General features: G+C 44.4%; 1 protein-coding gene across 1 annotated transcript; it reads left to right on the top strand.

Moving 5' to 3' along the window:
- Positions 1-525: 525 nt before the first annotated feature.
- On the top strand, positions 526-15423 carry HDC (histidine decarboxylase). Its single transcript, XM_055002538.1, has 12 exons — positions 526-621; positions 1493-1665; positions 4158-4271; positions 6380-6502; positions 6824-6958; positions 7799-7942; positions 9767-9833; positions 10328-10490; positions 10601-10691; positions 11620-11718; positions 12101-12202; positions 14541-15423. The coding sequence occupies exons 1-12, from the start codon at positions 591-593 to the stop codon at positions 15279-15281; spliced, it is 1983 nt and encodes a 660-aa protein (XP_054858513.1). The 5' UTR covers positions 526-590; the 3' UTR covers positions 15282-15423.
- Positions 15424-16851: the final 1428 nt, after the last annotated feature.

The raw sequence follows: 16851 nt of genomic DNA, 5'->3' as shown, positions 1-16851 counted from the left end.
TTAAACCATCAAATTTGCTATAAAGCAAGAACTACGAATTGGTAACAAATCCTTAGCCGAGTCCGGAGAACCTCAAATCCTATCTGTCCAGACAGTCCAATCTACCAAACTAGAACACAGATCTTGCTTTTTTCTCTCTTTGTTGGGCAGAACAGTTTAAAAGACACTGAGATTCCAGCTTGGGCGCCACTGAAATTTGCAATGCACACTTTAAAAAATGAATTCTTTTTTTCCCCTTCACTGTTTTTGTGTTGTTTGGTTTGGCTGAACCAAACCAAATGGCCATTCACGATTGCTTCCCCTTGTAACGCAAGGGTTAATGGAGGCAGCAGTGTGTGCGATACTCAACATCAAAGGCATGCAGCACCACGGAAGATGCAAAACAGGGAGGGGCTGGATGCCCATTTCCCAAAAACTTGATGACGCAGAATTTCCAAATGATGAGGGGGGGGGGGCGGGATGTTGGCTGTCAGATAAAGAGGGCATAAAAGGCAGAAGGGATGGATGGTTACCAGCTGAAAGAAGACGGAGCTGTCTGCGGTCCACTCTCCACCAACTTGGGAAGAAGTGATTTTTAAGAGAGAAGCGTCATGATGAATCAAGGAGAATACAGCCAGAGAGGTGAGGAAACAGACAGACGAGGGGAAATTTTGGCAAGAATGTTTGGGGGGCACTCAGAGGAAGCGTGTGCGGTATTTAAAATTTGTGGGGCAGCTTTTTGCCTTGATAGCTAAACAGAGAGAATACCAGATATGGTGGTCTTTATTGCTGACTTGTTAGTTCCCCTGGTGTGTTTGACAATAAACAGCTCGTCTGCAGGGTCCATTGGTCGAATCCTGCAGGCCAGTGGTTGGTACAGAGCACCTGGGTGAAATGGTACGCCAGAAAGATATTAACCTTCATGTCATGCCTTGCTGCCTTCGGGACCCTATTTGGGTAGAAAGACAGCATACAAATGTTTTAAATAATAGCTAATAATAATGCCTGCCTGCTTTCATCGCTGGCGGCATCTCCTGACTTTTTAAACAGAATTGTACTGCCTGAACTTTAACGGCGGGCACCCCACAAGCAAGTCTTACCTCTGTCCCCAACTTTTCAGACTATTCTCTCTCTCAGCCGCCCCCCCTCCCCTGGATATGAAAATGAAACTTCTCCAACTTACAGCTAACCGTCCTGCTAGCATCTGATGAAGTCGCTATTAAAGCTCTGTAAAAGAAAGCAAATTAACCAAAAAGTCTAAAAAGGTGCAACTGGGTTTTCTTATTATTTTGCATGAAGACTTAACCCTTAAAGTGTAATAGGGTTATTCATAGGAACGTAAGTCTGCCCTGTTGAAAGGTGAGTCATTTGATGGTTCTCAGGTGAATGTGTGAATAGCATCCTGGGAAAGTTATTGCATTTGAGCTGACAGCAGGCATGGGGATGAAACCAATGTGTCTAAACCGTACGGGGTAATTTCTTGTTCAGAGTTTGCTCCCTCACTTTCTTCCAGGAAAAGAAATGGTGGATTATATTTGCCAATACCTGACCACGCTGAGAGAGCGGCGGGTGTCCCCTGACGTGAAGCCTGGGTACATGAGAGACCAGTTGCCCCACAGAGCCCCTTTGGAGTCGGAAAGCTGGGACTCCATCTTCCAAGATATTGAGAAGATCATTATGCCCGGGGTAAGCACATTTAAGAGGCTGGGATTTGGGGCGCTACGATTTCTCAGCTCAGCTTGACGGCAAGGTGGCAAGCATCTTGAGATGAGATTAGCAGTTGGTTTCGCTTATTTGTTTCCAAACAGAGTATCTCCAGACATGGAGAGGCAAAAAAAAAAAAATGGCCCCGCTCTGAAATTTGACTCTAGAATGTAGAAGTGGCAGCAAGTCGGGGGGAAGAGTTAATGTCATTCCTCCTCATGTAAATCTTGTCTTAAATTTGGAGTAATGCCACCATAGTGGTAAAGGGGCAATTGCTCCACTGAAATAACCAGCTGCGTTACTTGAAGTGCTACAGATTCCTGCAAAACAAATTTAGCCTAGGGAAAACAGTAGCATGGATAAAAACAACGCACACGCTGTAGGGAATGACATCTCTAGGGTGTTACCTAGGACTCATTATCGGCCAATGCATGTAAAGGGACAGAACCTTGTATGGAACTAGACAAGGAAAGGTTCAATTGCTGGATTTCCTGCACTGGCCCAGGCTAGCCTGATCAGGTCAGGTATCAGAAGCTAAAGAGGATCAGCCCTGACTACCAAGGAAGTCCAGGGTCATCATTACCCAGAGGCAGGCAACAACAAACCACTTCTAAATCTTCCCTTGAAAACCCTACAGGGTTGCCCTGTGACTTGATGGCACTTTCCACCACAATCTTATTCCAGCACCCCATAGCATTTTAGATCACGAACTGCAGCTAATGGGCATTTCCCAAGAAAAATCAAAGAAACTGAGAGAATATTCAGGTGAGGAGGGGCCAAGAACCCACTTTTCATGCAGAACTGGGAATCCTCTTGTTCAGGTCTTGCCTCTACCACAAACATACCAGGTTAGTCCTAGATAAACCGCTCTTCGCTCAATCTCAAACTGCCATCTACCATATGCAGATAATACTAGCCTACCTTACAGGACTGTTGTGGGGATTACTGAAATAATATATGTGGGACATTTTAAACAGCACGACTGTGCTCTACCAATTCCTTACTGTGAGAATAAATGCGAAACGAAGGTTTTATCTGAGAAGATGGCACCAGGCAGACCAAAGGGCAGTTCCATGCTGTATGCAGCACTTGATTTTTTAAAATAACCATGACAGATAAATGTCTTTTTTAGTGCGACACCCTTTGCCCCACTAAGATCTGAGATTAAACCTCTGGGAACTGTTGGACATAATGAAAAGATATTCAACTCCGATGAAAAATGATTGCCGTTTCCTCTTTGACAAATATATCTCATCCATATGTTACATGGAGATAAATTCTTTTGCCGAGGTTTGCAATTTATCTACTGTCCGCACTTGACTACATTTCCTTTGCCACTGTCTGCTACCAGATCTAAGATGTGCGCATCAGCAAGCTACAGCCCTTTTTTTTTCTTGTGCAATTAGCAGAGGCAAAGAGGAGCAGGTCTGCTGCTCTTGTAAGAGTTGTGTAAAAGATAGACTTTGGGCTGTGGCAGGTTTTCCTTGCCCCTCTTCTTCATAAGGTTTTTCCCCCCATTTTTTTTATTAAGCTTTATAACATACAACAAATAGAAAGCAACAATGAACATCAACTGTAACACAACAACTAATCAACAACAGTTTACAAGTTTTGAAGAATATGAACATTACAATAACTTTTAAACAAAGCATACATAATATTACCAAATATCAGAAAACTGAGTCAACATCTGAGCAATTCTTATTTTTGGATGTAAATCGCGTATGTCTATAAATTCAAGAAAAGGGAACCATTTCTCATAGAAATTAGACCTGGCAGGAAAGCGTTCAGCATTGAGGATATTATCATAAATCTTATCCAGGATGAAATGGTCCCATATCTTAGAGAGCCACATCTCTTTAGTTGGCACTTTCTTTAGTTTCCAGACTGAAGCTATCGCTGATTTCACTGCAACTAAAAATATTGCCATAAGATTCCTGATAGCTTTTGGGATCTGCGGAATATTCCATTGGTCTAGAAATATAATTGAAGGTGATAATGGAATATCATAACTCGTAATCTGTTTTATTACTTCCAATATTTCTTTCCAAAATGTGGCTATCCGTGGTCAACCCCACCAACAATGAGAGAAGGAATCTTCTTCATAAGCTGCTTCCGCACACGTTGGATAATGCACTTCCAATCCTCTTTAGAGATCATTTGGAACAGAATTTTTCGAGTGTGAAACAAAAAATCCACTTCCAAATGATAGCTAAAGTGCATTGAAAGTACATTATCCAACATGGGCGGAATCACTCAATAGCTAAAGTGCATTGAAAGTGCATTAGCCAACATGTGCGGAATCACTCGATAGCTAAAGTGCGTTGAAAGTGCATTATCCAACATGTGCGGAATCAGCCATAAAGTTTGAGGACTTCCCTGATGGCCTTCGTTTCTTAGTTAGATTTTGGCTCTCTCTCAGTCCAGTTAAGTCGTTCTTACCATTTTGTATCTTTCTGATTTATCCAACCCAGGTCGTCCACTGGCAAAGTCCACACATGCACGCCTACTTCCCGGCTCTCACCTCGTGGCCTTCTTTGCTGGGGGACATGCTGGCAGACGCCATTAACTGCCTGGGATTCACTTGGGTAAATGCTGCAGCTTGGTTTAAGAATTCAGATGCCGTTTTGATGTCTTTTATTGGTGTTCTAAAGTGAGGGCTGTAGGCTGACTAAAGATCTTTGTAGCTGACTAGCCTTTTAAAAATCCTTATTTTATTGCATTTCAATGTGTTTTGCAAATTATTTAGAACTTCAGGATAGACATCTTTTTGAAACAATGGCATACAGTTTATGGTTTTTAATGCAAATTTATCACATAATCCTTACAGAATTTTATAATTCTTAAAGGGATTAAGATGCTGTGATTAACATTCATAACTAATTTACTGTTTTAAAAAGCATGCGTACAATCCTAACAAAATCAGTCCCTATACTTTTCACTGAAAAGTAATTAATAGATTTGCCTACAATGAGAAACAGTTATCCACCCCCTGGAATATATTTTTTAATTTCTTACCGCTGTAAAATTGTAGGTAAAAATTGTAAAGCCATAATCCTGTGCATATTTACCTGGGAGTAAATCCTGTGTAACTCAGTGGAACTTAAATTCTATGCAAAAATGCACGGTCTTCCGGCACTTTAAAGAATGACTGATTTATTACAGCATAAGATTTCATTGGCTGAGCTCACTTCATCAAATGCATGATGTAAATTCTTGGTCAGCAGAGAAAGAGAAAACAGTGAGAAAAAAGCTGTGAAGTATAAGAGGTATTTTTGGTGGCATAACTACGCAAAACTGAAGAGCATACAGGATAAGGATAGTTACAAGGCATATTCATTTTGTGATAGTGCCATACCGTTACAAACAACAAGCACTAGGTGGCATTAATACGCAGCATTTCACACAATACAGCCAGCTACTGTCAGCTTTCTGTAGTTCCGCTTGACTTTTTTGTTTCTATGAATCCTGAGAAGGGTGGAGTGGGAGAGCGCTTGTCTCTTTCTTTCCTTTGACTGGGCCAGGGAAGTATGGAGCTGCTGCGGTACATGATAGTTAACAGATCAACGCGCCCACCCTGCCCTGCCAAGAAACAGATGAGCCTTTTGGCCAAGCCACAGTTGCGTGTCTGAAATGGATTCAGGGTGTAACTGAGAAAATGCTGTTAGGAAAAGATAGCAATTTAAAGGACAGGGAATATTGCGGGGGTGGGGCTATCATCTAGGACATGATAATATCAGGAAAAGAAGCAAAGGGGACAGCTGCGCTCTCGATCAATGGGTCCTTGACTAGATGGACATGCCCAAAGAGACATGCTCTGTAGTTAAGTGTTAAGCTCAAACAGATCAAATCTTCTTTGTCCCCCTCTCATACACACAGCACCTCCTGCCATGGCTTTTCTTTCTGGAGTAGAAAATATAAAGATGCCATGTAACAGGAGCACTGGCAGAGGGTGGGGCAGGGATTGGCACTCTTTATAGCAGTGTTGTATAGAGGTTAGATTCAGGTGGGTAGCCATGTTGGTCTTCAGTAGAAGAACAAGATTCAAGTCTAGGAGTTGATTTCCAGGGTGTAAGCTTTTCCAGCGTTATTTGATGAAGGGAGCTTTGACTCTCAGAAGTTCACACCCTGGAAATCTTGTTGGTCTTTAAGATGCTACTGGATTCAGATAGTGGTTAGAGTAGCAGGCTAGGATGTGGGAGAATCGGGTTTGAATCCTGCACTCTGCCAGGGAAGCTCACTGAGTGGCTTTGGACTCTCAGCCTAATTTATCTCACAGTGTTGCAAGGATAAAACGGAGGAGAGAAGAACGATGTAAGCCCCTTTGGGTCCCCGTTGGAGAGAAAAATGGGATGCAAAAGAAATAAATAATAAAGTTACTGAAAAATGTGCAGATTCCTTAGCCGACTGCATCTGGGCTGCTAAATAGGGCTGTGTGCTTCGGGTTTCCAATTTGGGTAAATTACCTGAATCGGACCTGATCTGGAAAGATTCTGGATATCCGAATCAAAGCTTTCCAAAGCTTTCGGAAAGCTTCAGGGCTGAGTTTAAAGGACCCCGCCACTGCTTGCAATGGCTTGCCGCTTCGGAATTAGGGTATTTCCGAAATTTCCGAAACCCGAATCAACCCCCTCCTGCACACCCCTACTGATAAAAGGATCTTCTAACAGATTCTATGTCTCTCCCGCGTTTGCAGGCATCCAGCCCAGCCTGCACAGAACTGGAAATGAACGTGATGGATTGGTTGGCTCAAATGTTGGGCCTTCCTGATATGTTCCTGCACTATCATCCGGACAGCCGGGGTGGAGGCATATTGCAGGTAAAGGGCTGACACTGCAGGGCTGTTGTGTGGATTTTTTGAAAAAGTCCTGGTGGAAAGGGCAAGATCCAGCTCTGCAACTAAGGAGGCCTGGGTCTGCATGGGAGAGATCTTGGGAACCTTTCCTAAGCCTCTTCTCGTTCTGCGATGAAAGATCTAGGTAGAAATATAATAAGACATTTTTAAAGTATCCCATCAAATGGATTGCGTTCGTTGTGATTTGTAGGTCACAGCCTGCACAGGCAACACCAGCAATTCTCTAGAGAAAAACAGAAAACAATGCAAACAGAAAAACAGCTAACAATCACTTCTTTTTTTCAGAGCACTGTGAGTGAATCCACTTTGGTTGCTCTGCTGGCTGCAAGAAAGAATAAAATTCTGGAAATGAAAGTGTCGGAGCCAGATACGGACGAATCAACTCTAAACTCCCGGCTCGTTGCTTATGCCTCGGATCAGGTAGATTACTGCTGGCATGCGGAAACTAATTTTCTATGGTGTTATTGGACATGCGTCTCAATCCTAAAACTTTGCTGCCAAGGCCCAGGTGTAGGGTGGGGCGGTATATGCCATGTCAAGGGAATGTGATGACAAGATGGCATAACTAGAAGATGCTTTATAGGAAAGCAGATGGGAGCTTACAGGTTAGCCCCAGACCAAGTTACAGGACTGGAGTCATTAATGATGGACCTGCCTCCAAGGCTTGATGCAAAGACTATTGATATAATGGATAATAATGATATAATGGATATGAAGCACGTTGAATTCTTAGGAAACATGCTTTATACTTGTCAGTATTTGTATCTGCATCATGGATTAGCAACTAATTTTTCCTTTGAGAAAGTATGCTCTCCCCCTGTTCTCCCAGTCACCTACCATCACAAATTAAGTTTCCTCTATGGCTTTTTGTTTTCTTCCTGGGTTGGCAATTAGGAGAAGCAGGAAGCATTCTTTTGGAGGCCAGATTTGGACCCAAAACCTTCAGTAGTTGAGCAATAAATTGGGTTTATAGGGCTCTTCCTAACAGTTTGCTTTTTATTATACATGTACCTGTAAGGCTGTAAGAAGGGCAGGTTACTGAGAGAGGGTGTGTGTGTGTGTGTGTGTGTGTGTGTGTGTGTGTGTGTGTGTGTGTGTGTGTGTGTAGCCCATAGGAGCTGAAGCAGGGTGTGCGTATGGCTCACTTGGAATGACCAAATGCCTTCAGCCATCTTTAACTGTAACTGAACGGCAGCCCGGATGCCTCTTGACCAGCCCCAGCTATTCAATGCCTGGAATCCATTCTGCTTCTTTTCTCAGGCTCACTCTTCAGTGGAAAAAGCCGGGTTGATCTCTCTTGTGAAGGTGAGGTTTTTGCCAGTCGACGAGAATTTTTCCTTGAGAGGCGAAACTCTAAGAGAAGCCATTGAAAAGGACAGAAGCTGTGGCCTGGTGCCTGTTTTTGTGAGTAGTGCGCTCTCTGTCTTACCTGTACTGGTTTACAAAGTGTGTTGCTGTTATCCTCATGACGATTACCCTGTGAAATGGGTGGGACTGAGAGAGCTCCAAGAAGCTGTGACTGGCCCAAGGTCAACCAGCTGGCTTTAAGCGGAGGAGTGAAGAATCAAACCTGGCTCTCCAGATTAGAGTCCTGCCGCTCTTAACCACTACACCAAACTGGCTACACCATTATGGAAACAGCAATAAACATAGGTGCATGGCCATTGTTTTTATATTTGTGGCTTTTAACTTTTTATCCACTACTGCCCACTAAGAGGACAGCATTACCATCAAATGCTCCCCAAGCCACCAGAGGAATATTAGGGTTCCCCCTCTAGACAAGGTGACTTTTATTTACTGGTGTATTTATGATCTATGCATACAAGGCATGGATCTCAGGAACATCCAGTGAGACCCTTGTGTCTGATAGCTGTCCGCCAATTCCAAAAAGTTAAGTTTGATTCCTTTTCACTCTGTGCCCCTTCTTTTAAAGGGTTGGTGGGAAAATCTGGGGTTTTATCCTCCAAGCAGGGTGACCACTATAAAAGGACTGTCCTTTGCTAGATATCAGAAGCCACTGCAAGTGTGGAGAAGGGTCTGCCTCACTGGTTCCCAAATTATTTGAGTCTACTTTTTAACGTCAACATTTTTTGCAGACCTCGCACATGATAGTAGCTGTACTATTAATATCTTTTGATTGAGAAAATACATAATGACAAAAATGATAATGCTTATTGTGTATATGGATGCACAGACCCCTCGCAATAATTCACAAGTCGCAGTCGACTTATGGCAACCACATAGGATTTTCAAGGGAAGAGATGGTTTGCCATTGCCTGCCTTTACATAGTGACTGCCTTGTAATTCCTATCCAAGTACTAACTAGGGCCTCAAAACCTGCAAAAGCCATTTGTCCAGAGATGAACGTAAGACAAAAAAACAGAAGTGGAAATCAGGTTCAGGGCTAGGAACCACTGGTCTACCTGAAATCCTCAAAGTTCCCCATTTGCCCCTCGAGATTTGTAGATCACCCTGTACAAGGGCTGTATGCCCCTGTTAAGAATCACTGGCTTAGCCAAGTGTTTAGCCACATTAAGACAAGTCTTAACGTGTAGTGTAATTCACATTAAATGAATTTACATTCTTGTCAAAAATGGAACTTCAAACAGATGATTAATATTTAAGGTTCGTGCATATGAAACAGAATTGCAGAGCCACCGATTCCTCGTAAGTAATTCTTATCACCCACAAACACTTCATTAATAAATGTCCACCTTATCAAAACCCTTAAGATCACCTCCAGACCAAATTTTCAATCTTCATATCCTGCAACTCTCATGCTTATCTGGACAGACTCTTCTCCTTCTATTGTTACCTCTTTAACAACAGTACCATTATGGGGATTGACACCATAACTGGAGACAGAATAGAGTTGTCTTTTTTTTTTCCCCCCGAGAGCTGAAAGTGGTATAATTGAGCTATATTATTGTTTGTATGGCTTCCGCTCCTATTTTTCTGTCTTACTTTCATCTTTGGTCAAATAGCTTTTACAGGTTTTTGCAGCACTCAAAAAACCTGAAAGATCTATTTGACCAAAATGACAATGGGATAAAAGAGAGCGGTATTAAATTACAGAGGGTGTTGCTATTATCATAATACCTTCAACTCTCTTTAAAAAATATCAGTCTCTATTTTATGACAAGACACTTTTGTTAACCAAGAAACGTGCAACACTTACTGTTTTTAGAGTCTGCTGTTCTTTCTTCACAAGTCTCTGGCTTTGTTTAGGTTTGTGCAACTCTGGGTACGACGGGTGTTTGTGCTTTTGACAACCTTCAAGAGCTGGGTCCAATATGTAAGTAACCGTGCTGCCTTCTTGAAAGGCCTTTTAGGTCTTTTAGGTGATAAACCCCAAAACACTATTGGATGGAGCTTGGTCTAAACATGTCAAGAAAATAAAGCAGTAGAATGCTGAGGGGGGGGGGGTACGGTGGACTGTACCAGTTCATCCTGCAGGGAGAAGATACCATTTTTGAATGCCTCCTCCATCTAAGACCCTCCATGCTGATGAAGATAAGCACAGGACGGAGGAAAGATCTAGGTCCAATGCACTAGCAGTAGTTTCTCACACCAGCCATCTAAAGTGGTACAGTCTTGACACAGCTTAACTCTCTAGATGAGTCCAAAGTTGAACCACAGAAATGGGAAGAGAGCATGTCAGGGGACTCATGTAGGCTCTGTGACTAACAGACTTACGGCACTAGCAGGGTTGTTATGCTGTGAGTAGTTTTAGGTTTGGGTCCAAGCTGGTTGACTTTCATAAACACCGGCCTTAATTTTTTTTTATAGGTGCTAAAGAGGGACTCTGGCTTCACATTGACGCCGCATACGCTGGAACAGCATTTCTGTGCCCGGAATTCCGGCACTTTCTGAATGGGGTGGAGCATTCCGATTCTTTTACTTTCAACCCTTCCAAATGGATGATGGTCCATTTTGACTGCACTGCCTTCTGGTGAGTGAGTTGGCAAAGCAAGCCCCGCTGCGCTTACCGGTGCATGAGCTTCCGATTCTGGGAGATGCCTTCCAAGGGCCAGTGAATTTAGTTTGTTTTCATTCCTGTAGGGTCAAGGATAAATGCAAGCTCCAGCAAACCTTCAGTGTTAATCCCATCTACCTCAGACATCCTAATTCTGGATCAGCAACCGATTTCATGGTGAGTTACTGGTAGATCTGTTGCTGGGCATGGCTGCAACTTAGTCTAGTGGCCAAGCTACAAGTGACGCCTTACACAGGTTGGACACTTGTCAGCTTACCTCAAGGTTTCATGGGAAATGTAGGCGTCCTGGTTTTACAGCTTGGCTCTCCATTACAGCTGCAAGACCAGGATGCCTACATTTCCCATCAAAACTTGAGGGAAGCTGACAAGCGTCCAACCTGTGTCAGGCGTCACTTGTAGCTTGGCTCTAAGTATCCTTGGCTCTTCACGTATTACAGCAAGATTTACTGCCTGATGCCTTGAATAACTAGATGGAGAGCGCTTTAGGGCAGGTTATGTCTGAGTATCCTTCTGCCCCTCCCCTGGGATGATGTCACTGCTTGTCGATTGGCAGAGGGGAACATGTGTTCCATTGTTTCCTAGCATACATCAGTCTTCTTGGAACACTTTAGAGTTCTCTAGCTTAATGTTTTGGAAATATTGCAGTTTAAGAAGCCGTATCTATGCACTTTGGTAGATGCATGCTTTGTAAAAGGGGGGAAAGCAACTGTGCATGGTGAGTGTTTGCACATAATGCTGAAAGGCCTAGTTTTAAGCAAGGGTGCATCTTCTGCAGTGTCTTCCAGTAATGACCCTACGAAATTAGCAGTAATGCAAAAAAAAGTCTCTAGGCATATACAGACTGCGTTTATCCACCCTCGTCTATGAGAAGGGGCATCAGTAAATCCCCCGCATATGGGATTAAGGAAAAAACTTACTCAATATTTTTTAAAGAATGTTTTAGCCTTAACACAATTTTGGAAATTGAGCTCCCATAGTCAAAAGTGTGGGATGCATTCTGGATTTGCTGACATAGCAGGTTGCAGGTGTCCACCCTTCTCCACTTTTGCTTTCTATTAAGTCAGCAATGCGTTTTGATTCCCAGCACTGGCAAATTCCACTGAGTCGAAGGTTTCGTTCGCTGAAGCTCTGGTTTGTGATTCGTTCCTTTGGTGTGAAAAAGCTCCAAGCCCACGTCAGACATGTAAGTGAATTATGATTATAGGTGTAAACTGGGGTGAACTGAGCCCATGCAATATCAAAATGAGGGTGCAACTATGTAAATATTAAAATGTGTAGATCAGTGATTTCTGCCCTGACAACTGTTTGTTCATGTTGTTAAATGAGAGGAGAACAAACTAACTCTCCGCCTCTGCAGCAATCCAAATACAGTCTACCACACCATGTTTGTGAGGTGGCAGCAGCTTGGGGTACCTGGATTTCTACACCCCTGCTAGGTTTTATCTTAAGTACATAATGTTTTGAGGATTGCATTGGATAATGAGATAGCAAAATGTAAGACACTCTTATTATTTTAGGTATACTCTTTGAAATAATAACCACTTGTGCTTTTTTGGAACCTACAGGGAACTGAGATGGCCAAATATTTCGAGTCGCTGGTCAGAAGCGACCCCCTGTTTGAGATCCCTGCCAAGAGACACCTTGGACTGGTTGTGTTTCGTTTAAAGGTAATGCCCCCCGCCCCCACCCTCTTTCTCCTTCAAGTTAGCAGTTAACCCACAGAGCAACAATGAGCTTAGGGGGGAAAGTGTAACTAACCTTCTAAGCTTGTGCCCTGCTAGTCTGTTCAACCAAGACTGAAGTCCTCCTTCAGCCTAAAGAGTCTTCAAACATGGCTGAGCACAGTAGTACGATACAGGCCTGAGTTGGCATCTCTTGGACTGGCATGTCAGATATGCACTGCAAGAGAGTCATGTTTGGTTGGATCAGGATCCATGTAAGGTGTACCAGTGGCACTCCTCCCTGTACCTATACCAAATATGATCTTGATTGTAGTACAGAAAGATGCAGGGTATGGACAAGTCAAGGACTGTGCTGGGATTTATGTGGGTCCTTGGGCAAAAAGGAACCTCTCATTACATCTTCTACTAAGATGTACAAGATGAAATGCCCACAGTCTTTAAGGGAAATTCATCTTACCTCATCTTTTTTGAGGCGTTGCCTCCACCATGAACTTCAATGGATGATCTCAGGCCAGCAGTGGGCTCTCAACCTAACAGACCTCATAGGGCTGATGCAAGGGTTGGGGGAGATGATGTACACACCCTGGGCTCCTTAAAACGAGGTGGGTAGATAAGACAGTTTGGTGTAGTGGTTAAGAGTGGCAGGACTCTAATCTGGAGAGCCAGGCTTGATTCCCCACTCCTCCGCTTGAAGGCAGCTGTGTGACCGTGGGTCAGTCACAGCTCTCTCAGAGCTCTCTCAGCCTCACCCACCTCACAGGGTGTTTTGTTGTGGGAATAACAACACACCTTATAAACTGCTCTGAGTGGGCGTTAAGTTGTCCTAAAAGGCGGTATATTAATCAAATATTATTAATTTTACAATGGCATAAATACCTTTAGATACTACTTCCCTTCTCCCCTAGTCTGACAACTACAACTTAGCAATAGGATAAATAGGCAGTTTTTTAAAGCTTTAATTATACAGCTTTACTGATTTCTGAAAAGGCGAGAGACCCTTGAGGGCATTGTTTTCTATATATGAATGGTGGTAGGCAGGGCTGGCGCACCCATTGAGGCAGGTCCGGCTCATGCCTTGGGCACTGAACACTGGAGGGGACGCTGGGGGTGGGGGCACGTGCCGCAGAGCTGGTGGCTGAGCGGGAGGGATGGGAAGCCGCTCATGCGCCGCCCCAGCCGCCTGCCATGCCTGGCCCACAGCTGCTGCAGCCTGCCAGCCCTCCCGCCCCATGCTGCCGCTGCCGTCACCGCCAATGCATGCCCCTGGCCAGGTGCAGCAACCGCGGGCCAGGCGCGGCAGGTGTCCTGGGCGGCGTATGGAACAATGGAGCGGGAGGTCTGGGAGGACGCACGTGCACCTCCCCAGCCACCCGCTGCGCCTGACTGGGAGCAAAGACAGCCTCCGCACGCCGTCCCAGCCGCCCGCTGCACCAATGGGGCCAGCTTGCTGCATGATGATGTCACACGCAGTGATGTCATCACACAGTCCGGGGTGCGCACAGACATGCACTCTGTGTGCACGCATAGGGGCAGCCTCAGGTGCCAGAAACCCTGGCACCGCCCCTGGTGGTAGGGAAGATGCATTTCGCCTTGCTTTGTAGTAGCATGAGACTGAACTTTAAGTGCACCCTAAACGAAGAAGACGTGCTTTGCAATTTGGATTGCTGTTGAAGCCATCTGCTAGAACTGAACAGGAACTAGGATTAGATGTATGAAGTGTCACTTCCTGCAAGACCCCAGCATTGCTTGTAGCTTGACCAAGCCCTGAGCAAAGTGAGAGCATGCTCCAGAATCCACTTGTGGAACGGAGATGGCCGTGGGGCCAGCAGTAGATCCCTAAACCCCTTCTTGCTCTAGGGAAGGATCTGGGTTTGCTGACCTCTAGCTTTTCTATCAGCCAGGCTCCTCGCTATGTGTCCCAAATTAGAATGACCCGCAGACATCTACAACCTGCTGACTTGGCTGTATCAATTTCCTAGAGAATCCGGCACTTGTATGATTAGGTACTGAAGAGGCAAATGACAAATAGCTCACCAGGGGAGAATGTGATGCATGCGGGAATAACAATTTTCCAGCACTGATGCTTAACTGGAGCAAAGGCCATTCAGGTGTTCTTGGACAAAAGTAAAAAAAACAATGAATTTAGATTACACGTTCCCCCAACTTTGGGGGCGGGGGCAGAGGGAACAAAATTGTATTCCTCACATGTGTGCTGACACAGGTTCCTGGGCCAGCAAAAATCCATGCCTTGTAAGGAAGTGTTGCCTCTATGTTTTGAGAAGTTGTATGTGTATTCTTATAATTAACCCAAGTTCTTAAACAGGGCCCCAACTGGATGACGGAAAAGGTCTTGAAGGATCTGAATAAGTCAGGCAGGCTCTTCCTGATCCCAGCAACAATTCAAGACAAGTTCATCATTCGCTTCACTGTAACGTCTCAGTTCACAACCCGAAAAGACATCCTGCGAGACTGGAGCCTCATCCAACACACTGCGGCACAAGTCTTTAACCTGCGTCGTACTCCAAAACCTGTTATCTCAGAGGAAGGGGTCCAAGTTCCCACTGTGATAACCAGTCCCAGTCCTAAACCAATTGGTATTGCTTCTCATTTTTTCCTGGAGAAAGGGGAATGCAAGATGTCCTCACCAAGACAAGTAACGGCACAGCCACGAAGGGCATCTCTCAGTTCTTCGGGATGGTTGTCCTCTGAGTGTTCCCGAGTATCCGAGGAGTTTCCTTTGGAAGACAGCTTTGTAGAAGATGGTTTGAATACCCCCACCCTCTCAATCTTGCCTGCTCAAAACAAGAAAAAGACACGATCCCTCAGCGTGCCAACGGCTGGCCTGTGGGAGCCAAGCTGTTCAAAGGCAAGCGTCGAGGGCTCTGGCAAGAGCGGGCTTCGTGCCGCCGAGAAACTCCTTTCCAAGTTGCCCAAAGAGGTGCTGATGCTCGAGAAAAGTGCCTTTAAGAAATTCTTGAAATTTTACAGTGTTCCCAGTTTTCCTGAATGCACCGTTCAGTGTGGCCTCCAGTTGCCCTGCTGTCCCCTGCAAGCCACTGTCTAGTGCCTTCGCTATTGCGGCCTTCCCCGAGTAGGGGAGAACCAAAGTCTGCTTATTCTCATGCAATACAATTTATGGCCAACTTCGATGCCTAAAAGAATGGGAAATATTCATTTTGGAAGACTCTGCTTGTTCCACTTTTTAAAGAGCCTGTATATTTATAATTTTAAGATATAAATAAAGTTATTTAGCATGGTGTCAGGAGTTTCAGATTTGATTTTGGAATATCTCCTTCCATTTATTATGTGCTGTAGGCATGTCTTCATGTCTTAGTAAGTGGAGGAGAGTGCCCTCAAATCAGAGTTGACTTATGGCGGCCCCTGGTGGGATTTTCATGGCAAGAGACTAACAGAGGTGGTTTGCCATTGCCTGCCTCTGCAACCCTGGTCTTCGTTGGAGGACTCCCATCCAATTACTAACCCAGGCCAGCCCTGCTTAGCTTCTGAGATCTGACAAGATCAGGTTCACCTGGGCTATCCAGGTCAGGGCTCATGTTTTAGTAAACTGTGTTTTATTGAATTTGTTTATACCCCACTTTTCTGCCCAGTGAAAACCCCAAATGGCTTACATTTTTTTCCTTGCCTCTGTCTTACAATCAAGACAACCCTGCAAGGTAGGTTAGGTGGAGTCTGTGACTGGCTCAAGGCCACTCCGCAAGCTTCCATGGCAGAGTGGGGATTTGAACATAGATCTCTCAGATCGTAGTCTGACACTTTAACCACTGCACCATTCTGTCTCTGATGTTTTCTGCGAAGAGACAAGCTTGTGTAGTTTTCCTATTGCTGCTGCAGCTGCTAATACAGCACAGCAGAGACAGGGTTTCCACACAGGTGCCGATCTTCTTGAAGATATAAATGGGACTGAAAAATGGCCATCTCCATTCATACAGCTGCCATATAGCTCTGAACTGCAAACGAGCCATGCCCCACCCCTAAGCTGTCAATCTCAATATAATCATCCTAACATGCAACGACTAGATGAATGTTATAATGAGAGTGACCCGTCATGTACTCTTGTGGTTGATTGCCTGTTAAACAATTACCAAGGCACACTGGTAGTGTGATTACTGCAAATAATAAATGTAGTGTAAAAAACTGCTGTAATCCAGTACAAGGACAGAGGAAGAACCCACAACACGTTTTACTTGTTTCTTTACACAGCTCCATGATAAGTATTCAGGGAGCATGGACACAGAGACATGTTCTCTTTGTGAAAGAGTCATTTTAAATATACACAGGACACAGAGCTTCCTTTCTGAATTTCCCCTCCTATTTTTGGAACGTGATTCAAGGTAAAAAAATGGATTTTGGAAAGGGAATCAGCAGCACAAATTAGACAAACAAATGAAACAGGAGTGTGATTAATGTATTCCAGGAACGTTAATAGGAAAGAAGGTGACAGAAAGGTAAATAAAGACTGCCGGCACTAATCCTAACCACGTTTGCCCAGCTACAGCTGTGCCTTGCAAGTGCAGGAGTTCCACTGTGTGCATATGGAGCTCCCCTTCCTGCACAGATTACTCTTTTCCAGGGCTTTTTTTCTGGGAAAAGAGGTGGTGGAACTCAGTGGGTTG

The sequence above is a fragment of the Eublepharis macularius genome, chromosome 18 (genome assembly GCF_028583425.1).
Source record: "Eublepharis macularius isolate TG4126 chromosome 18, MPM_Emac_v1.0, whole genome shotgun sequence".
Lineage (NCBI taxonomy): Eukaryota > Metazoa > Chordata > Lepidosauria > Squamata > Eublepharidae > Eublepharis > Eublepharis macularius.
This window is presented reverse-complemented; position numbering and strand designations above follow the sequence as displayed.

Excerpts from the sequence above, each read along its gene's own strand:
- HDC (XM_055002538.1), top strand. The coding sequence starts at position 591 with ATGATGAATCAAGGAGAATACAGCCAGAGAG. Across the intron at positions 7,943-9,766 it reads GTGGCCTGGTGCCTGTTTTT|GTTTGTGCAACTCTGGGTAC; the intron begins GTGAGTAGTGCG and ends GGCTTTGTTTAG. Across the intron at positions 10,491-10,600 it reads TTTGACTGCACTGCCTTCTG|GGTCAAGGATAAATGCAAGC; the intron begins GTGAGTGAGTTG and ends TCATTCCTGTAG.